Here is a 24,908-nt window from a genome sequence, read left to right as displayed (position 1 = left end):
ACACATGTGATTACAGGATAGAAATGTGTGACAAAGGAAATGACATGTTACATAGGACAAATGATTTGATTGGCAATGTGTGACAAATGAATTGACTGGTGATGCATGACAAATGAATTGATCAGTGATGCATGGCAAATGAATTGATAAGTGACGTGTGACAAATGAACTGACAAGTGATGTGTGACAAATGAACTGACAAGTGACGTGTGACAAATGAATTGACCAGTGATGTGTGACAAATGAATTGACCACTGATGTGTGACAAATGAATTGACCAGTGATGTGTGACAAATGAACTGACCAGTGATGTGTGACAATTGATAGACAATTAGTGATACGGGTGATAATAGATGTATGATGATATACCTGTCCATTGGTAGTTAAACAAGAGTCGTTGGCTCTGGAGCAAGCACAATCAGGACCGGACCAACCAGAGTTACACTCACATACACCACACTTACAGGTTCCCTTTCCAGCACCTGAAAATCCCAAAATTATCACAATAACTAACCTACTTTTGAAACCACTTCCTGAATATATTCATTTAAAATCTTTAACATCATGGAATTTCCACACACTTCTAAGAGTCATTTCATATCTAACATGGCTACAATCAGAATATTAATTTGGACCAGTAGTTAATCAGGCCCCATCTTGCCCCTCTGATGGAAAAGGATGGTTTATAATTGACATTTTTAGCCCCTTTTCTTGCCTCTCTATCCTGCCCCTCTGGTTTACAAGAATATTTTAAAATTTCCATTATTACGCCCCTTTTCTTGCCCCTTAAATATTGTCCTTCTTGTATATAAGGATGCTTGAAAATTTCTTCTGAAAAAAAATGTTTTGTCATGTCCCTTCTCTTCCCCATCCTATTCCTTTACCTAACAAGGATGTTCTATACATAAGTCTCCCTCCACCCTGTTCCTTTACCTAACAAGAATGTTCTATACGTAAGTCTCCCACACCCTGTTCCTTTACCTAATAAGGATATTCTATACATAAGTCTCCCACACCCTGTTCCTTTACCTAACAAGGATGTTCTATACATAAGTCTCCCCCACCCTGTTCCATTACCTAACAAGGATGTTCTATACATAAGTCTCCCACACCCTGTTCCTTTACCTAACAAGGATGTTCTATACATAAGTCTCTCCCACCCTGTTCCTTTACCTAACAAGAATGTTCTATATATAAGTCTCCCCACCCTGTTCCTTTACCTAACAAGAATGTTCTATACATAAGTCTCCCTCCACCCTGTTCCTTTACCTAACAAGGATTTTCTATACATAAGTCTACCTCCACCCTGTTCCTTTACCTAACAAGGATGTTCTATATATAAGTCTTCCTCCACCCTGTTCCTTTACCTAACAAGGATGTTCTATACATAAGTCTCCCTCCACCCTGTTCCTTTACCTAACAAGAATGTTCTATACGTCAGTCTCCCACACCCTGTTCCTTTACCTAATAAGGATATTCTATACATAAGTCTCCCACACCCTGTTCCTTTACCTAACAAGGATGTTCTATACATAAGTCTCCCCCACCCTGTTCCATTACCTAACAAGGATGTTCTATACATAAGTCTCTCCCACCCTGTTCCTTTACCTAACAAGGATGTTCTATATATAAGTCTCCCCACCCTGTTCCTTTACCTAACAAGAATGTTCTATATATAAGTCTCCCCACCCTGTTCCTTTACCTAACAAGGATGTTCTATACATAAGTCTCCCTCCACCCTGTTCCTTTACCTAACAAGGATGTTCTATATATAAGTCTCCCCACCCTGTTCCTTTACCTAACAAGGATGTTCTATACATAAGTCTCCCTCCACCCTGTTCCTTTACCTAATAAGGAAATTCTATACATAAGTCTCCCCCATCCTGTTCCTTTACCTAACAAGGATGTTCTATACATAAGTCTCTCCTATCCTGTTCCTTTACCTAACAAGGATGTTCTATACATAAGTCTCCCACACCCTGTTCCTTTACCTAACAAGGATGTTCTATACATAAGTCTCCCCACCCTGTTCCTTTACCTAACAAGGATGTTCTATAATTAAGTCTCCCTCCACCTTGTTCCTTTACCTAACAAGAATGTTCTATATATAAGTCTACTTCCACCCTGTTCCTTTACCTAACAAGGATGTTCTATACATAAGTCTCACCCACCCTGTTCCTTTACCTAACAAGGATGTTCTATACATAAGTCTCCCACACCCTGTTCCTTTACCTAACAAGGATGTTCTATACTTAAGTCTACCTCCACCCTGTTTCTTTACCTAACAAGGATGTTCTATACATAAGTCTACCTCCACCCTGTTCCTTTACCTAACAAGGATGTTCTATACATAAGTCTACCTCCACCCTGTTCCTTTACCTAACAAGGATGTTCTATATATAAGTCTCCCCACCCTGTTCCTTTACCTAACAAGGATGTTCTATACATAAGTCTCCCCACCCTGTTCCTTTACCTAACAAGGATGTTCTATACATAAGTCTCTCCCACCCTGTTCCTTTACCTAACAAGAATGTTCTATATATAAGTCTCCCCACCCTGTTCCTTTACCTAACAAGGATGTTCTATACATAAGTCTCCCTCCAACCTGTTCCTTTACCTAACAAGGATGTTCTATACATAAGTCTTCCTCCACCCTGTTCCTTTACCTAACAAGGATGTTCTATATATAAGTCTCCCCACCCTGTTCCTTTACCTAACAAGAATGTTCTATATATAAGTCTCCCCACCCTGTTCCTTTACCTAACAAGGATGTTCTATACATAGTCTCCCACACCCTGTTCCTTTACCTAACAAGGATGTTCTATACATAAGTCTCCCTCCACCCTGTTCCTTTACCTAACAAGGATGTTCTATATATAAGTCTCCCCACCCTGTTCCTTTACCTAACAAGGATGTTCTATACATAAGTCTCCCCACCCTGTTCCTTTACCTAACAAGGATGTTCTATACATAAGTCTCTCCTATCCTGTTCCTTTACCTAACAAGGATGTTCTATATATAAGTCTTCCTCCACCCTGTTCCTTTACCTAACAAGGATGTTCTATACATAAGTCTCCCACACCCTGTTCCTTTACCTAACAAGGATGTTCTATACATAAGTCTCCCCACCCTGTTCCTTTACCTAACAAGGATGTTCTATACATAAGTCTCCCTCCACCCTGTTCCTTTACCTAACAAGGATGTTCTATATATAAGTCTACCTCCACCCTGTTCCTTTACCTAACAAGGATGTTCTATACATAAGTCTCCCACACCCTGTTCCTTTACCTAACAAGGATGTTCTATACATAAGTCTCCCACACCCTGTTCCTTTACCTAACAAGGATGTTCTATACATAAGTCTCCCTCCACCCTGTTCCTTTACCTATCAAGGATGTTCTATACATAAGTCTCCCTCCACCCTGTTCCTTTACCTAACAAGGATGTTCTATACATAAGTCTCCCTCCACCCTGTTCTTTTACCTTACAAGGATGTTCTATACATTAATTAAATATAAATATCTGTATTTACCTCCACACAGGTTCCCTCCAGAGTACGGACAGGAATAATCGTCACATTCACAATGTTCCCCGCTGTACCTCTGGGCTGAGTTCTGACTACGGGCAGCACATTCACATTTCCCACAAACACACTCACCACGGTTACTACAAACCAGGTTTGTGTTGTTTCTGAAGAAGGAAGAATTTTAAGGTATAGCACTGTCTGTATTGTCAATATATAACACATACTATGACAAAAGTAAAGATAAAGTGGGTATGCTTCATTGATCATCAAGTTTTTAGTGTACATATTATAAAGGACAAAAAACCCAAATAAAAAAAAAAACAAAAAAAGAATATTGTTTTTTAAAAATTACCTACCAAATATCAATTTCAAAAATAATAAAGAAATCCTGAAATTATCTACACATGAGGTCATGTTCTGGCATCAAATGCCATGTTCTGGCATCAAACGTCATGTTCTGGCATCAAAGGTCAAATGATGTAACCACAATGATTATAAATTGCATGCATGACATACATATATATAAAAAATTAATTTCTGGAAAGTTTTAAAATTGAATTTGTTTATATATTTGTTTATTTTATCAAATAAACAATATTCTATCTTACATATGAGATTTAAGTTTTCATTTGCATAACAAATATAATTTAATGAAGGATATGATTCCACAATTTCCTGAAATTTCCCATAGTTTAAATTATTCTCATTTATTTCCGATGGGTGTGATTTTATGAATTCAAACTATGACAATTTGTGGAAACTAATGTCATGAATTGATATGTCTATGAAATAACCATCAGATAAAAATTGACAAGGAACATGTTAACATAATAAGATGAAGAGTCTTACATGCACAATTTTTTTATACTGTTGCACTTAAAAGATTTGTGAACAGTAGTTCTAAGTAACACATCACCAATAAATAAAAACTATTTAACAATGAATGGCTGAACTGTACAGAACTTACTTGATACACTGGGACTGGATCTCTTCTGATGTAGCATTTCCAGCATCACAGTTACAAGTACGTCCATAGAATCCCGGGTTACACACACACATACCACACACATGGGTACCCTTAAAGCTACATTTGTCACTGTTCTGGTTCTGATCCTGTAATGATTTCAGTGTGGAATAAGTCTTGTCATCTTACAGTACACAAATAGGGCCATCTTACAGTACAAAGGGGGCCATCTTACAGTACAAAGGGGACCATCTTACAGTACAAAGGGGACCATCTTACAGTACAAAGGGGACCATCTTACAGTACAAAGGGGGCCATCTTACAGTACAAAGGGGGCCATCTTACAGTACAAAGGGGGCCATCTTACAGTACAAAGGGGACCAGTACAAAGGGGACCATCTTACAGTACAAAGGGGACCATCTTACAGTACAAAGGGGACCATCTTACAGTACAAAGGGGACCATCTTACAGTACAAAGGGGACCATCTTACAGTACAAAGGGGAACATCTTACAGTACAAATGGGACCATCTTACAGTACAAATGGGGCCATCTTACAGTACAAAGGGGACCATCTTACAGTACAAAGGGGACCGTCTTACAGTACAAATTGGACCGTCTTACAGTACAAAGGGGACCGTCTTACAGTACAAATTGGACCGTCTTACAGTACAAAGGGGACCATCTTACACACAGGTTCCAAAGTTCACACTGACATGGGACCATCTACAGTACAAAGGGGTAAGGGATCTTACAGTACAAAGGGGTACCAACAAGGATTACAGTACAAAGGGGACCACCCTCTTACAGTACAAAGGGGCCATCTTACAGTAATTAAATATAAATATCTTACAGTACAAAGGGGACCTCCAGAGTACAAAGTACAATGTACTATGGGGGCCATCTTACAGTACAAAGGGGGCATTTCATGGGTCCTCTATTCACACTGACATAAGAAGTCCGTACTTAGAGTACACAGTACAAGGGGACCATCTTACAGTACAAAGGGGAACATTCACAATGGGTACCTCTGGCTACAAAGGGGCAGCACATTCACATTTCCAGTACAAACACAAGGGGACCACTTACCTGTACAAATTGTTGTTACAGTGAAAAGAGGTAAGCATTGTCATTGTCAATATATAACATACATTAGATTGGGTATGGGAGACTCATTGACAGTAAAAGTGTCATTTATAACACAAAATTTACACAAAATAAAAAAAAACAGCAATTAAAAGGTATTCTCTTTTAAAATCTACAGATAAGTATCAAATGGGGCATCTTAAATAATCAAAGGCACAGATCTGTAAATTAAGGATCTAACCATTGGAAAATTCTGGTCTGTCAAAGGACAAGATCTACACATTTTACACTCAATACTGGACATCAACAGGTCAAAGGGTAACCAATCAGACACTTGTACAAACTGGATGTAACATCAATGGACAAGATTATGTTTTGTGTACTAAGGGCACAGACATACATCATATACCAATCACAAGTCTTGTTTTGTGTACACATCAAGGATAAAAATTAATCTTCTGTCACCAGGACACAAGTTTAAAATCAATTTGTTTATAAGATCTGTCACCAAGTTTGTTTATCAAGGATACCAAGGACAACATGGTTAACACATCACCTGTACAAGGACACAGATCAGAAGTTTGTCAAGGTTGTGTACTAAACATCAATCTTACATCACCTACAGTAACCACATCAATCTTTGTCACCAAGTGTACTAAGTGACATCAATGGTCACCTGTAACCAATCAGAAGTCTTGTTTTGTGTAAGGACACAGTGAACATCAATATTTGTGATGTTAAGTTCTACAATCAGAAGATCTGTCACCAAGGACACAATCTACACATAAAAATCTGTCACCAAGGACACATGTTTACATCAATAAGTGTACACAGATCTAAACATCAAGGATCTGTCACCAAGGACACAGTTCTACACATCAACGATCTGTCATCAAGGACACAGATCTAAACATCAAGGATCTGTCACCAAGGACATTTCATTTAATGGACACATCTAATCAAAGGATCTGTCACAGGACACAGATACATCAAGGTATGTCACCAAGGACACAGATCTCTCTGGACTGTAAACATCACCAAGGGCACAGTTCTACACATCAAACATTCACCAAGGACACGTCACCAAGGACACAGATCTACACATCAAGGATCTGTCACCAAGGACACAGTTCTACACATCAAAGATCTGTCACCAAGGACACAGTTCTACACATCAAAGATCTGTCACAAAGGACACAGATCTACACATCAAGGATCTGTCACCAAGGACACAGATCTACACATCAAGGAACTCTGTCACCAAGGACACAGTTCTACACATCAAAGACACAGATCTAAACATCAAGGATCTGTCACCAAGGGCACAGTTCTACACATCAAAGATCTGTCACCAAGGACACAGTTCTACACATCAAGGATCTGTCACCATGGACACAGATCTAAACATCAAGGATCTGTCACCAAGGACACAGTTCTACACATCAAGGATCTGTCACCAAGGACACAGATCTAAACATCAAGGATCTGTCACCAAGGACACAGATCTAAACATCAAGGATCTGTCACCAAGGACACAGATCTAAACATCAAGGACACAGATCTACACATCAAGTCACCAAGGACACAGATCTACACATCAAGGATCTGTCACCAAGGACTCAGTCTAAACATACACATCTGTCACCAAGGACACAGTTCTACACATCAAGGATCTGTCACCAAGGACACAGTTCTACACATCAAGGATCTGTCACCAAGGACACAGATCTAAACATCAAGGATCTGTCACCAAGGACACAGTTCTACACATCAAGGATCTGTCACCAAGGACTCAGTTCTACACATCAAAGATATGTCACCAAGGACACAGTTCTACACATCAAAGATCTGTCACCAAGGACACAGATCTACACATCAAGGATCTGTCACCAAGGACACAGATCTACACATCAAAGATCTGTCACCAAGGACACAGATCTACACATCAAGGATCTGTCACCAAGGACACAGATCTACACATCAAGGAACTCTGTCACCAAGGACACAGTTCTACACATCAAAGATCTGTCACCAAGGACACAGATCTACACATCAAGGAACTCTGTCACCAAGGACACAGTTCTACACATCAAAGATCTGTCATCAAGGACACAGATCTAAACATCAAGGATCTGTCACCAAGGACACAGTTCTACACATCAAAGATCTGTCACCAAGGACACAGATCAAAGATCTGTCACCAAGGACACAGATCTAAACATCAAGGATCTGTCACCAAGGACACAGATCTACACATCAAGGATCTGTCACCAAGGAAACAGTTCTACACATCAAGGGTCTGTCACCAAGGACACAGATCTACACATCAAGGATCTGTCACCACAGGACACAGGACACAGATCTACACATCAAGGATCTGTCACCAAGGACACAGTCTACACATCAAGGACTGTCACAAGGACACAGTACACATCAAGGATCTGTCACCAAGGACACAGTCTACACATCAAGGATCTGTCACAAGGACACAGTCTACACACACCAGATCTGTCACCAAGGACACAGATCTACACATCAAGGATCTGTCACCAAGGACACAGATCTACACATCAAGGATCTGTCACTGTCACATCAAGGACACAGATCTAAACATCAAGGATCTGTCACCAAGGACACAGTTCTACACATCAAGGATCTGTCACCAAGGACACAGTTCTACACATCAAGGATCTGTCACCAAGGACTCAGTTCTACACATCAAAGATATGTCACCAAGGCCACAGTTCTACACATCAAAGATCTGTCACCAAGGACACAGTTCTACACATCAAGGATCTGTCACCAAGGACACAGTTCTACACATCAAAGATATGTCACCAAGGCCACAGTTCTACACATCAAAGATCTGTCACCAAGGACACAGATCTAAACATCAAGGATCTGTCATCAAGGACACAGATCTAAACATCAAGGATCTGTCACCAAGGACATCAAACATCAAGGATCTGTCACCAAGGACACAGATCTAAACATCAAGGATCTGTCACCATGGACACAGATCTAAACATCAAGGGTCTGTCACCAAGGACACAGATCTACACATCAAGTCATCAAAGGACACAGTTCTACACATCAAAGATCTGTCACCAAGGACACAGATCTACACATCAAAAATCTGTCACAAAGGCCACAGTTCTACACATCAAAGATCTGTCACCAAGGACACAGATCTACAAATCAAGAAACTCTGTCACCAAGGACACAGTTCTACACATCAAAGATCTGTCACCAAGGACACAGATCTACACATCACACATCAAGGATCTGTCACCACAGATCTAAACATCAAGGATCTGTCACACACAGATCTACACATCAAGGATCAATCACCAAGGGCACAGATCTACACATCAAGGATCTATCACCAAGGAAACAGTTCTACACATCAAGGGTCTGTCACCAAGGACACAGATCTACACATCAAGGATCGGTCACCAAGGACACAGTTCTACACATCAAAGATCTGTCACCAAGGACACAGTTCTACACATCGAAGATCTGTCACCAAGGACACAGTTCTACACATCAAAGATCTGTCACCAAGGACACAGATCTAAACATCAAGGATCTGTCACCAAGGACACAGTTCTACACATCAAAGATCTGTCACCAACACAGATCTACACATCAAGACACAGGACACAGATCTACACAGTTCTACACATCAAAGATCTGTCACCAAGGACACAGTTCTACACATCAAAGATCTGTCACCAAGGACACAGATCTACACATCAAGGAACTCTGTCACCAAGGACACAGTTCTACACATCAAAGATCTGTCACCAAGGACACAGTTCTACACATCAAGGATCTGTCATCAAGGACACAGATCTAAACATCAAGGATCTGTCACCATGGACACAGATCTAAACATCAAGGATCTGTCACCAAGGACACAGATCTAAACATCAAGGATCTGTCACCAAGGACACAGATCTAAACATCAAAGATCTGTCACCATGGACACAGATCTAAACATCAAGGATATGTCACCAAGGACACAGATCTACACATCAAGGATCTGTCACCAAGGACACAGTTCTACACATCAAAGATCTGTCACCAAGGACACAGATCTACACATCAAAAATCTGTCACAAAGGACACAGATCTACACATCAAAGATCTGTCACCAAGGACACAGATCTACACATCAAGGATCTGTCATCTACACATCAAGGATCTGTCACACAAAAGATCTGGACACAGTTCTACACATCAAAGATCTGTCACCAAGGACACAGTTCTACACATCAAGGATCTGTCACCAAGGCCACAGTTCTACACATCAAAGATCTGTCACCAAGGACACAGATCTACAAATCAAGAAACTCTGTCACCAAGGACACAGTTCTACACATCAAAGATCTGTCACCAAGGACACAGATCTAACATCAAGATCTGTCACCAAGGACACAGGATCACAGGACACAGATCTACACATCAAAGGATCTGTCACCAAGGACACAGTTCTACACATCAAAGATCTGTCACCAAGGACACAGTTCTACACATCAAAGATCTGTCACAAAGGACACAGATCTACACATCAAGGATCTGTCACCGAGGACACAGATCTACACATCAAAGATCTGTCACCAAGGACACAGATCTACACATCAAAGATCTGTCATCAAGGACACAGATCTAAACATCAAGGATCTGTCACCAAGGGCACAGTTCTACACATCAAAGATCTGTCACCAAGGACACAGTTCTACACATCAAGGATCTGTCACCAAGGACACAGATCTAAACATCAAGGATCTGTCACCATGGACACAGATCTACTAAGGATCTGTCACATCTGTCAAAGGATCTGTCACCAAGGACACAGATCTACACATCAAGGATCTGTCACCAAGGACACAGATCTACACATCAAGGATCTGTCACCAAGGACACAGTCTACACATCAAAGGACACACAGATCTACACATCATCAAAGGACACAGTCACATCAAAGATCTGTCACCAAGGACACAGATCTACACATCAAGGATCTGTCATCAAGGACACAGATCTACACATCAAGGAACTCTGTCACCAAGGACACAGATCTAAACATCAAAGATCTGTCAACAACGACACAGATCTAAACATCTCTGTCACCAAGGACACAGATCTACACATCAAAAATCTGTCACAAAGGACACAGATCTACACATCAAAGATCTGTCACCAAGGACACAGATCTACACATCAAGGATCTGTCATCAAAGGACACAGTTCTACACATCAAAGATCTGTCACCAAGGACACAGTTCTACACATCAAGGATCTGTCACCAAGGACACAGTTCTACACATCAAAGATCTGTCACCAAGGACACAGATCTACACATCAACAGTCTGTCACCAAGGACACAAGGATCTGTCACCAAGGACACAGTTCTACACATCAAAGATCTGTCACCAAGGACACAGATCTAAACATCAAGGATCTGTCACCAAGGACACAGATCTAAACATCAAGGATCTGTCACCAAGGACACAGATCTAAACATCAAAGATCTGTCACCATGGACACAGATCTAAACATCAAGGATCTGTCACCAAGGACACAGATCTAAACTTCAAGGATCTGTCACCAAGGACACAGTTCTACACATCAAAGATCTGTCACCAAGGACACAGTTCTACACATCAAAGATCTGTCAAACATCAAGGATCTGTCACCAAGGACATAGACCTAAACATCAAGGATATGTCACCAAGGAACATGGTTCTATCTATCAAAATCAACTCTTGTCACAGTTAAACAAGGATAATCTTACCCTGTACATTTTGTGAAGAATTTGATATTCAGTCCCTCTGCATTCTCAGTTGTTAGTTCCAGTTTGGAAGTTATTTTCTGTGAAAAAATGTGAAAAAACAGTGATAAATAGTTGTAATGAAGCTGGCTGACTGGATGTTTCAATAAATCCTAAATTATGTTATGGTTCTTGTACACTGCACTTTTTCTGATCAAGTCTATGAAGTTTCATATTGATACCTCTTTGTTTTTGTAATATGCTCTGGAAAAATTATGACGGACGGACAGACAGACAAAGCGATGACTATATGCTCTCCCTTTGAGAAGCATGCGGTGGAATTACAAAAAATTAAGTATGTAAGTTTTAAAAAAATGTGTTTGGTTTTTGATACAAAAATAATGGGGAAATCTTAACCTATAAACAAAGACTGAACTGAATATAATAAACTCATACTTGACAGAAAGATTCAAACTAATACATGCTTACATCGTAATTTTGCTGAACAAGTGTAACAATATTGGAGGAATCATTGGCAAGTTCTCCTGTCACTGATCCCGCGATAAACTTCTCCAGCTGTTTATATGTCGGGAATTGATCCTTTGTTACGGCGAAGATGATGTTGGTGTTCTTATCTTTGATGTTAGCTGCAATCTGACTCACTGAAGGATAATCCTACAACACAAGACATTTCATTTACAGATTGGTAAAATTTTGTTGTTTTCAATGCTTTGAATACCAGAATCAATCGTCTCCGTTAGTACAACACAGGTAAACTATACAGGTAAACCTACACAGGTAAATATATACAGGTAAACCTACACAGGTAAATATATACAGGTAAACCTACACAGGTAAACTACACAGGTAAATCTACACATGTAAAACTACACAGCTAAACCTACACAGGTAAACCTACACAGATAAATATATACAGGTAAACCTACACAGGTAAACTATACAGGTAAACCTACACAGGAGAATATATACAGGTAAACATATACAGGTAAACTATACAAGTAAACCTATGCATGTAAACCTACACAGGTAAACCTACAGGTAAATCTACACATGTAAACCTACACAGGTAAACTACACAGGTAAACCTACACAGGAAAACCTACACAGGTAAACTACACAGGTAAATCTACACCGGAAACTACACAGGTAAACCTACACCGGAAACTACACTGGCAAACCTACAAAGGAAAATCTACCTGTCTCCTGGTATTACCATCTATACACAAGTATACATCACTGTCTCCTGTGATTTCCACCTGTAAGTAGGTAAACCTACCTGCTCAGTGCTCTTGGTGTATTCATTTGAAGTCATGTAACATTGGCCATCATTGGGTTTGACAATGCCTCCTAGCTGTTAACAGAAACATGTGATATTATTTTATATAAAAAAGTAGAATAGTGTTTACAATTATTACCAGTGATTCAAGCATAATTCCAAAAATTAAATCTCAAGGCACTTATTGGAAATAATCCTTGTGGATAAATCTGGACTGACAGAAAATATTTTAACCACATTTAAATCTTTTCAGAATATTACACCAGGAATTTACATAGAAATTATGCACTGGATATATGTTGATATTTTATATTTATTCCTATTCCATGTAAAAATCATAACACAAGTTAAAAAATGTTTGTAAATTATTTTTTTCTTATTCGAGGTAAACACCTCCACACAAGTTGTTAATATTGTATTTATATTAGTAATCATTGTGGCATGCTATCAAGTTAAGTATGTAAGTAGTACAACAGAGTAGCTTCCGCTTGAGTGAACGGTATTATAAGTAAAAGTAAACACAGGCAATCATGCTATGCCTTTGAGAAAATGTTACAGAAGTGGAATAGAGACTTATATGAAAACTCTGCCAAACACTTCCATCCTTTGTATATATAAATCTCTGAACAAGGCAAACCATGCAGGTCATAAAACAATTTCAGCCTAAAGAGACACAATCCTATACAGGCACCATCTTTCATAGGCTCTGCCTTGTACAGGCACAATCCTATACAGGCACCATCCTACAAAGGCTCTGCCTTATACAGGCACAATCCTTTACAGGCACCATCCTACGTAGGCTCTACCTTATACAGGCACAATCCTATACAGGCACCATCCTTCATAGGCTCCTTCATAGGCTCTACCTTATACAGGCACAATCCTATACAGGCACCATCCTACAAAGGCTCTACCTTATACAAGCACAATCCTATACAGGCACTATCCTACATAGGCTCTACCTTATACAGGCACAATCCTATACAGGCACCATCCTACATAGGCTCTACCTTATACAAGCACAGTTCTATACAGGCACCATCCTACATAGATTCTACCTTACACAAGCACAATCCTACATAGGCGCTACCTTATACAGGCACCATCCTACATAGGCTCTACCTTATCCAGGCACAATCCTATACAGGCACCATCCTACATAGGCTCTACCTTATACAGGCACAATCCTATACCGGCACCATCCTTCATAGGCTCTACCTTATACAGGCACAATCCTATACAGGCACCATCCTACAAAGGCTCTACCTTATACAAGCACAGTTCTATACAGGCACCATCCTACAAAGGCTCTACCTTATACAGGCACAGTTCTATACAGGCACCATCCTACAAAGGCTCTACCTTATACAGGCACAATCCTACATAGGCTCTACTTTACACAAGCACAATCCTACATAGGCTCTACTTTATACAGGCACAATCCTACGTAGGCTCTAACTTATACAGGCACCATCCTACATAGGCTCTACCTTATACAGGCACCATCCTACATAGGCTCTACCTTACACAAGCACAATCCTACTTAGGCTCTAACTTATACAGGCACAATTCTGTACAGGCACCATCCTACATAGTCTCTACCTTATACAGGCTTAATCCTGTACAGGCACCATCCTACATAGGCTCTACCTTATACAGGCAACATCCTACATAGTCTCTACCTTATACAGGCACAATCCTATACAGGCACCATCCTACATACGCTCTACCTTATACAGGCACATTTCTATACAGGCACCATCCTACATAGATACTACCATACACAGGCACAATCCTACATAGGCGCTACCTTATTCAGGCACCATCCTACATAGGCTCTGCCTTATACAGGCACCATCCTACATAGGCTCTGCCTTATGCAGGCACCAACCTACATAGGCTCTACCATATACAGGCACATTTCTATACAGGCACCATCCTACATAGGCTCTACCTTATACAAGCACAGTTCTATACAGGCACCATCCTACAAAGGCTCTACCTTATACAGGCACAATCCTACATAGGCTCTACTTTACACAAGCACAATCCTACATAGGCTCTACTTTATACAGGCACAATCCTACGTAGGCTCTAACTTATACATGCACCATCCTACATAGGCTCTACCTTATACAGGCACCATCCTACATAGGCTCTACCTTACACAAGCACAATCCTACTTAGGCTCTAACTTATACAAGTACCATCCTACATAGGCTCTACCTTATACAGGCACAATTCTGTACAGGCACCATCCTACATAGTCTCTACCTTATACAGGCTTAATCCTGTACAGGCACCATCCTACATAGGCTCTACCTTATACAGGCAACATCCTACATAGTCTCTACCTTATACAGGCACAATCCTATACAGGCACCATCCTACATACGCTCTACCTTATACAGGCACATTTCTATACAGGCACCATCCTACATAGATACTACCATACACAGGCACAATCCTACATAGGCGCTACCTTATACAGGCACCATCCTACATAGGCTCTGCCTTATACAGGCACCATCCTACATAGGCTCTACCATATACAGGTACATTTCTATACAGGCACCATCCTACATAGGCTCTACCTTATACAGGCACATTTCTATACAGGCACCATCCTACATAGGCTCTACCTTATACAGGCACATTTCTATACAGGCACCATCCTACATAGATACTACCATACACAGGCACAATCCTACATAGATACTACCATACACAGGCACAATCCTACATAGATACTACCATACACAGGCACAATCCTACATAGGCACTACCTTATACAGGCACCATCCAACATAGGCTCTACCTTATACAGGCACCATCCAACATAGGCTCTACCTTATACAGGCACCATCCAACATAGACTCTACCTTATACAGGTACAAACCTGTACAGGCTCTACCTTATACAGGCATTATCATATATAGGCACCATCTGACACATGCATCAACATCCTATATAGGCCTCACCAATACAAACACCTTCCTACGTAGGCTCTACCTTATACAGGTACAATCCTATACAGGCACCATCCTTCATAGGCTTTACCTTATACAGGCACCATCCTACATAGGCTCTACCTTATACAGGTACATCGTATACAGGCACCATCCTACACATGCATCAACATCCTACATAGGCCTCACCCAATACAAACACCTTCCTACATAGGCTCTACCTTATACAGGTACAATCCTATACAGGCACCATCCTACACAGGTGCAATCTTATGTAGGCACCATCCTACACAGGTGCAATCTTATATAGGCGCCATCCTATACCATTCCAACATGCAATCATTCTAAATCTACTTTGATGACCTTTGTGATTACTAGAGAGATTTAAGATGTGGTTTCTGACAATGCTATTGTTCCTCAATCAGGCAGATCATCACTGGGCAAACTGGAAACAATTTCTACCTTGAAATCTTCCTACCATACATATTTCAATATTTTTTATTCACACCGACCTTTCCATCACCAGCAAAATGAAAACTTGCGTCCGTGGAAAACAGAAGCATCCTACGAGATGAAGCTCTCCAACCAATGTCTTCCTGAAATTTTTGAGGCCAAAACATGTAATTATACCCAGAACAGGAACTACCAGAAGTGCAGGACCTCCCTAGTCCTCCCTGAAAGTCTGACAGTAAACACAACATCGCAGAATGCAGTAGCAAAGCAAGAATCAGTTCATCTTAAAAGTTAATAAAGCTGAAAAAGGTTTACTATGGCTGAAAAATCATAAGGCTGAAAAGGCAAGAAGTGGGTCAATCTAAAATTGATGAAGCTGAAAAATTGCACGAATTAGGTCAGATTATGATTAATAAGGCTGAAAAGGCAAGAAGTGGGTCATTCTAAAATTGATGAAGCTGAAAAATTGCTTGAATTAGGTCAGATTATGATTAATAAGGCTGAGTAAGCAAGGTCAGATTGTACATGCATGAACAGACTGAAAAGAAAGACAAAGCTTCAGCCAGACTATAATGATTAGATGGTAAAGAAAGACTGGGATCACAGGCTGTATGACATCACAGGCTGTATGACATCACAGGATGTATGGCCGAGGAGAATCAAGAGAACACAGGCTGTACGGCCGAGGAGAATCAAGAGATCACAGGATGTATGGCTGAGGCGAATCAAGAGATCACATGCTGTATGGTCGAGGAGAATCAAGAGATCACAGGCTGTATGACAGAGGAGAATCAAGAGATCACAGGCTGTATGACAGAGGAGAATCAAGAGATCACAGGATGTATGGCCGAGGAGAATCAAGAGATCACAGGCTGTATGATATCACAGGATGTATGACATCACAGGATGTATGACAGAGAAGAATCAAGAGATCACAGGATGTATGACAGAGAAGAATCAAGAGATCACAGGCTGTATGACAGAGAAGAATCAAGAGATCACAGGATGTATGACAGAGAATAATCAAGAGATCACAGGATGTATGGCCGAGGAGAATCAAGAGATCACAGGATGTATGGCCGAGGAGAATTAAGAGATCACAGGCTGTATGATATCACGGGATGTATGACATCACAGGCTGTATGACAGAGAAGAATCAAGAGATCACAGGATGTATGGCCGAGGAGAATCAAGAGATCACAGGATGTATGGCCGAGGAGAATTAAGAGATCATAGGCTGTATGATATCACGGGCTGTATGACAGAGAAGAATCAAGAGATCACAGGATGTATGGCCGAGGAGAATCAAGAGATCACAGGATGTATGGCCGAGGAGAATTAAGGGATCATAGGCTGTATGATATCACGGGCTGTATGACAGAGAAGAATCAAGAGATCACAGGATGTATGGCCGAGGAGAATCAAGAGATCACAGGATGTATGGCCAAGGAGAATCAAGAGATCACAGGCTGTATGACAGAGGAGAATCGAGAGATCACAGGCTGTATGACAGAGAAGAATCAAGAGATCACAGGCTGTATGGCCGAGGAGAATCAAGAGATCACAGGCTGTATGATATCACAGGCTGTATGACAGAGAAGAATCAAGAGATCACAGGATGTATGGCCGAGAAGAATCAAGAGATCACAGGCTGTATGACAGAGAAGAATCAAGAGATCACAGGATGTATGGCCGAGAAGAATCAAGAGATCACAGGCTGTATGACAGAGAAGAATCAAGAGATCACAGGCTGTATGACAGAGAAGAATAAAAAAATCACAGGCTGTATGACTGAGAAGAATCAAGAGATCACAGGCTGTATGACAGAGAAGAATCAAGAGATCACAGGCTGTATGGCCGAGGAGAATCAAGAGATCACAGGCTGTATGATATCACAGGCTGTATGACAGAGAAGAATCAAGAGATCACAGGATGTATGGCCGAGAAGAATCAAGAGATCACAGGCTGTATGACAGAGAAGAATCAAGAGATCACAGGCTGTATGACAGAGAAGAATAAAAAAATCACAGGCTGTATGACTGAGAAGAATCAAGAGATCACAGGCTGTATGACAGAGAAGAATCAAGAGATCACAGGCTGTATGACAGAGTAAGATCTGTTTCATCTTTGAGGAGAATAGGACACAAACTGGATTAAACAAACAGAACAGAGAAACCCAGATTACTATTACCTACTATGTCAAGGAAGAATCAAAAGATATCATAGCAAAAGGTTTTTTTAAGAGGGAGGTTAAAGCTGGAAAGCAAACTCATAAAAGAAATTAACTTGTCAAATCTGCAATCATGTGACCAGCGTCTACCTAAATCATGTGACAAGCATTTACCCAAGTCATGTGACTGTTGTCTACTCAAGTCATGTGACTGTTGTCTACCCAAGTCATGTGACTGTTGTCTATACTTAATTTTAAAATAAGATGGATTTTAACAGAATTGTGATCACTTTAAGACAAGTAGGCTGATTGCAGAGTTGACTGAAGTTAACTTTGTTACACATGTTGAGGGGTTATATATGTTAGTCTACTACACACGCTGACACAGGTCAACGCCTCCTTGTGGCCAGTCAGGGGAGACAAACCTTTCCATCCCCTGCATAGTGAAAGTTGGCATCAGTAGAGAAGAGTAACATACGTCGTGAGGCTGCTCTCCATCCAATCTCCTCCTATATCATTACAGTGTCAGTGTTCATTCTTGATCAAACATGTACCAAATATCTAAAGCAAACTTAGCTTAAAAGGCGCAATTTTTGATGATTTGAAATAGAAAATCATTCATATAAATAGACAAATTCTGTAAGACATGAATGCCTCTCCAATGCATAATTGTGTAATTGCAGAAATTGACTATTGTGTCCTTTGACCCTTTTTATTTTCATCAATTACTTCATTAATGTGATATGATATAGAACTATCAGTTGTGAAATTGATTAAGAACAGAACATGGTAGCACTATAAAGCAGTATTCCCCTGGATGTCAGAAATAGGGGGTAGAGTGTACCCATAACATTGTATTTATGTAGCAGATTGGTTGAAAACCAGGGGTAAAAGTCTTAAATTTCATCAATTTGGGGGCTTTTGTACCCTCATTTGGGGGTAATGTGGAACGTGTAAAGTATCCCTAAAAGAGGAAAACTTGAAAATAAAGAATCACTTACTGACTTAAAAAATGTGCATGTTCCTTAATAAATTTTCCCCAACATTTCTGAGAAAATATATCAAATAATATTGGTGTAAGATAAGAATGCTGAAAGACAAAATTTTAAAGTCATGATATGTTTACCTTTCCTCCAGTACTTGTGATCATTACTAAACAATGGAGTAGTAGACCAGTCTGTATTTCACTTATAGAACCTCATAATTCTACCATACCAAATCTAGAGGTCTGATAATGCTGAGGTAAAACTTTCTCTACAGGTCTGGTAATACTGAGGTAAAACTTTCTCCAGATGTCCAGTAATACTGAGGTAAAACTTTCTCTAGATTTTCAACATCTACCAAACACAGGTCCGGTAATACTGGGTATAAACTTTTTCTAGATTGTCAACAAAGTCATTTAATCCCTTCTGGGTTTCCAGATATCAAAAACATAATGGATGGCCATACTTATTTAACATTTATAACAAACAAAACAATTTACGTGTATATTACAGAACAAATTTCTTCTTTTCTTTAAATGGCTTGATTTGATCCAATTAGAATGTGAGTTCATATTTGCCAAACATTTGACAATGAAAACATCTAACTTCAACCTTTAAATAATGTAAGAGCTACTTACTTCACACACAAGACTCTGCATGATGGCATCAAACCCTCCTTCTGGAGCATCTAGATTACCGGAGACCTTCGCAGCTCGTACTTCAGTCTAACCATAGACAGTGATAAACAAAGGCAGTTAGTATTTCATGAGAAAATGTACAGAAAAATGAATCTTGGTGTAAAACAGTTGTAAGGCTGTATTTTAAACAGGAACAACTGAAATTGTGATGTATCAATGATAGCAAATTGTCAACATATAAAAGGACGGAAACAGGAGAAAACAATGGTCATGAGACAATATTTACAGCAGTTTTTATGTCTGTTGATTAACACTACACAACTCTGAAATTTAAAAGATATCCTTACACAGCATTAAATCACTTCTTTATCAAACCTTTCACCAAGAACTTAATCAAATTACACCAAAATATTTCTTGTTTTTGTGGAAATGTAAACGTTCTTTATCGAATCTTTCACCAAGAACTTAATAACATCAAAATATAAATTTTTGTAAGAACTGTCTTCACGGACTCTTGAATCACCTTGGGGAACCAATAGTGACATTTAGTTATGTTTTATTTCTGTGGTAACTGTAAGTTTATATGTTAAGACACACCATTCAACTGCTCAGGAATATAAACAAATACAATGATGTTCAAAATGTATAAATGTATACTGAAGGTAATATTTACAGAAACTGATGTATAAATCAAAAACATACTGCAAATCTGTCCGTGTCCTTATCCAGTTTGAGCTGATTCTTAAAACCATATGGAGGGTCACAACCTGAACATGGACTGCTGAGTCTGAAAATAGATATACCAGCCATATAGTATTCTGTTATCACAAGGACAGAATCATAACTAAACAAAACAAAATCAATGCAATTCTAAACATTACTATACCTTGATGAAGATTGAACCATGTAACTCAGAAATTCTCTTCTACGCTTCATCAAAAAGATGTTTTAATGACAGTGTATTGTATCTTAGATTTACAGAGAAATTTACTCCTTATAAGTAGTCCCAATATTTACATATGATAAATTAGTCCCAACATTTACAGTGTATTCCCAATATTTAAATACGATAAATGTAATCCCAATATTTACATAAGATAAATATAGTAGTCCTAAAATATCACTGTGAAGTAGCTAGCTTGTCTAGTTTAAAGAATTAATGAGACTATAATTTGTTAAAAATGAAGAGGACTGTTATTTACAGGTGTAAGGGAAGGTGTATAGGTATATCATGTAGAGAGGGATACAAGATATATACAAGGGGATCAATCACTATATAATACACAGGATACAGCTTACAAACAGGGTCGGGTGTGGGTTCACTGTATAGGACTACAGCTTACAAACAGGGTCGGGTGTGGGTTCACTGTATAGGACTACAGCTTACAAACAGGGTGGGGTGGTCACTGTATAGGACTACAGCTTACAAACAGGGTCGGGTGTGGGTTCACTGTATAGGACTACAGCTTACAAACAGGGTCGGGTGTGGGTTCACTGTATAGGACTACAGCTTACAAACAGGGTGGGGTGTGGGTTCACTGTATAGGACTACAGCTTACAAACAGGGTGGGGGTTCACTGTATAGGACTACAGCTTACAAACAGGGTCGGGTGTGGGTTCACTGTATAGGACTACAGCTTACAAACAGGGTGGGGTGGGGGTTCACTGTATAGGACTACAGCTTACAAACAGGGTCGGGTGTGGGTTCACTGTATAGGACTACAGCTTACAAACAGGGTGGGGTGGGGGTTCACTGTATAGGACTACAGCTTACAAACAGGGTCGGGTGTGGGTTCACTGTATAGGACTACAGCTTACAAACAGGGTCGGGTGTGGGTTCACTGTATAGGACTACAGCTTACAAACAGGGTCGGGTGTGGGTTCACTGTATAGGACTACAGCTTACAAACAGGGTCGGGTGTGGGTTCACTGTATAGGACTACAGCTTACAAACAGGGTGGGGTGTGGGTTCACTGTATAGGACTACAGCTTACAAACAGGGTGGGGGTTCACTGTATAGGGCTGCAGTTTACAAACAAATGGTGGGTGGTGGAGTGGGGGTTCACTGTATAGGACTACAGCTTACATACAGGGTGGGTGGAAGGGTGGGGGCGATCTCACTATATATATAGGGCTACAGCTTACAAACAGGGTCGGGTGTGGGTTCACTGTATAGGACTACAGCTTACAAACAGGGTCGGGTGTGGGTTCACTGTATAGGACTACAGCTTACAAACAGGGTGGGGTGGGGGTTCACTGTATAGGACTACAGCTTACAAACAGGGTCGGGTGTGGGTTCACTGTATAGGACTACAGCTTACAAACAGGGTGGGGTGTGGGTTCACTGTATAGGACTACAGCTTACAAACAGGGTGGGGGTTCACTGTATAGGGCTGCAGTTTACAAACAAATGGTGGGTGGTGGAGTGGGGGTTCACTGTATAGGACTACAGCTTACAAACAGGGTGGGTGGAAGGGTGGGGGCGATCTCACTATATATATAGGGCTACAGCTTACATACAAGAGATGGGTGGTGGGGTGGAGGTGATCTCACTATATATATAGGGCTACAGCTTACATACAAGAGATGGGTGGTGGGGTGGGGGTGATCTCACTATATATATAGGGCTACAGCTTACATACAAGAGATGGGTGGTGGGGTGGGGGTTCACAGTATAGGGCTACAGTTTACATACAAGAGATGGGTGGTGGGGTGGAGGTGATCTCACTATATATATAGGGCTACAGCTTACATACAAGAGATGGGTGGAGGGGTGGGGGCGATCTCACTATATATATAGGGCTACAGTTTACATACAAGAGATGGGTGTCGGGGTGGGGGCGATCTCACTATATATATAGGGCTACAGTTTACATACAAGAGATTGGTGGTGGGATGAGGGTGATCTCACTATATATATAGGGCTACAGTTTACATACAGGATGTAGGTGGTGGGGGTGATCTCACTTTATATAGGGCTACAGTTTACATAAAAGAGATGGGTGGTGGGGTGAGGGTGATTACACTATATATATAGGGCTACAGCTTACATACAAGAGATGGGTGGTGTGGTGGGGGTGATTACACTATATATATAGGGCTACAGCTTACATACAAGAGATGGGTGGTGGGGTGGAGGCGATCTCACTATATATATAGGGCTACAGCTTACATACAAGAGATGGGTGGTGTGGTGGGGGTTCACAGTATAGGGCTACAGTTTACATACAAGAGATGGGTGGTGAGGTGGAGGCGATCTCACTATATATATAGGGCTACAGCTTACATTCAAGAGATGGGTGGTGGGGTAGGGGTTCACAGTATAGGGCTACAGTTTACATACAAGAGATGGGTGGTGGGATGAGGGTGATCTCACTATATATATAGGGCTACAGCTTACATACAATAGATGGGTGGTGGGGTGGGGGTTCACTGTATAGGGCTACAGTTTACAAACATGAGGTGGGTGGAGGTGTGGGGGTGATCTCACTATATATATAGAGCTACAGTTTACATACAAGATGTAGGTGGTGGGGGTGATCTCACTTTATATAGGGCTACAGTTTACATAAAAGAGATGGGTGGTGGGGTGGGGGTGATCTCACTATATATATAGGGCTACATCTTACATACAAGAGGTGGGTGGTGGGTTGGGGGTGATCTCACTATATATATAGGGCTACAGTTTACATACAAGAGGTGGGTGGTGGGTTGGGGGTGATCTCACTATATATATAGGGCTACAGCTTACATACAAGAGATGGGTGGTGGGGTGGGGGTTCACAGTATAGGGCTACAGTTTACAAACAGGGTGGGTGGTGTGGTGGGGGTTCACTGTATAGAGCTACAGTTTACATACATGAGGTGGGTGGAGTTGTGGGGGCGATCTCACTATATATATAGGGCTACAGTTTACATACAAGAGATGGGTGGTGGGATGGGGGTGATCTCACTATATATATAGAGCTACAGTTTACATACAAGAGATGGGTGGTGGGGTGGGGGTGATCTCACTATATATATAGGGCTACAGCTTACATACAAGAGATGGGTGGTGTGGTGGGGGTTCACAGTATAGGTCTACAGTTTACATACAAGAGATGGGTGGTGAGGTGGAGGCGATCTCAGTATATATATAGGGCTACAGCTTACATACAAGAGGTGGGTGGTGGGGTGGGGGTGATCTCACTATATATATAGGGCTACAGCTTACATACAAGAGGTGGGTGGTGGGGTGGGGGCGATCTCACTATATATATAGGGCTACAGCTAACATACAAGAGATGGGTGGTGGGGTGGGGGTTCACAGTATAGGGCAACAGTTTACATACAAGAGATGGGTGGTGGGATGGGGGTCATCTCACTATATATGTAGGGCTACAGCTTACATACAAGAGATGGGTGGAGGGGTCGGGATTCACTGTATAGGATTACAGCTTACAAACAGGGTGGGTGGCGGGGTGGGGGTTCACTGTATAGGGCTACAGTTTACATACATGAGGTGGGTGGAGGTGTGGGGGTGATCTCACTATATATATAGGGCTACAGTTTACATACAAGATGTAGGTGGTGGGGGTGATCTAACTATATATATAGGGCTACAGTTTACATACAAGATGTAGGTGGTGGGGGTGATCTCACTTTATATAGGGCAACAGTTTACATACAAGAGATGGGTGGTGGGGTGGGGGCGATCTCACTATATATATAGGGCTACAGCTTATATACAAGAGTTGGGTGGTAAGGTGTGGGCGATTTCACTATATATATATATATATATATATATATATATATATATAGGACTACAGTTTGCATACAAGAGATTGGTGGTGGGGTGGAGGCAATCTCAGTATATATTTATAGGGCTACAGTTTACATACAAGAGATTGGTGGTGGGGTGGGGGCGATCTCACTATATATATAGGGCTACAGTTTACATACAAGGGTGATTGGTGGGGTGGGGGCGATCTCACTATATATATAGGGTGACAGTTTACATACAAGGGTTGAACGGAAGGGGTCACTATAATGAGCTATAACTATCTT

The 24,908-nt window shown here is 40.7% G+C and overlaps 1 protein-coding gene across 1 annotated transcript in view; it reads right to left on the bottom strand.

Annotated features, from left to right (window-relative positions):
* Positions 1–24,908, bottom strand: part of LOC132550660 (integrin beta-PS-like) — a 58,311-nt gene that overhangs the window by 7,694 nt on the left and 25,709 nt on the right. Inside the window, exons 8-17 of the mRNA XM_060214751.1 lie at positions 20,565–20,649; positions 19,863–19,949; positions 18,667–18,750; positions 12,650–12,724; positions 11,842–12,027; positions 11,377–11,453; positions 5,207–5,216; positions 4,494–4,639; positions 3,533–3,690; positions 370–482 (exon numbers count right to left, since the gene is read on the bottom strand). Of these exons, the coding sequence (XP_060070734.1) occupies positions 370–482; positions 3,533–3,690; positions 4,494–4,639; positions 5,207–5,216; positions 11,377–11,453; positions 11,842–12,027; positions 12,650–12,724; positions 18,667–18,750; positions 19,863–19,949; positions 20,565–20,649 (1,021 nt within the window). The remainder of the gene's footprint in view (positions 1–369; positions 483–3,532; positions 3,691–4,493; positions 4,640–5,206; positions 5,217–11,376; positions 11,454–11,841; positions 12,028–12,649; positions 12,725–18,666; positions 18,751–19,862; positions 19,950–20,564; positions 20,650–24,908) is intronic.

Source organism: Ylistrum balloti, unplaced genomic scaffold, assembly GCF_031769215.1.
Source record: "Ylistrum balloti isolate Yb309-2 unplaced genomic scaffold, AGI_CSIRO_Ybal_v1 Utg370138, whole genome shotgun sequence".
NCBI lineage: Eukaryota > Metazoa > Mollusca > Bivalvia > Pectinida > Pectinidae > Ylistrum > Ylistrum balloti.
The sequence above is the reverse complement of the archived record's forward strand: the minus strand, read 5'-3'. Positions and strand labels throughout refer to the sequence as shown.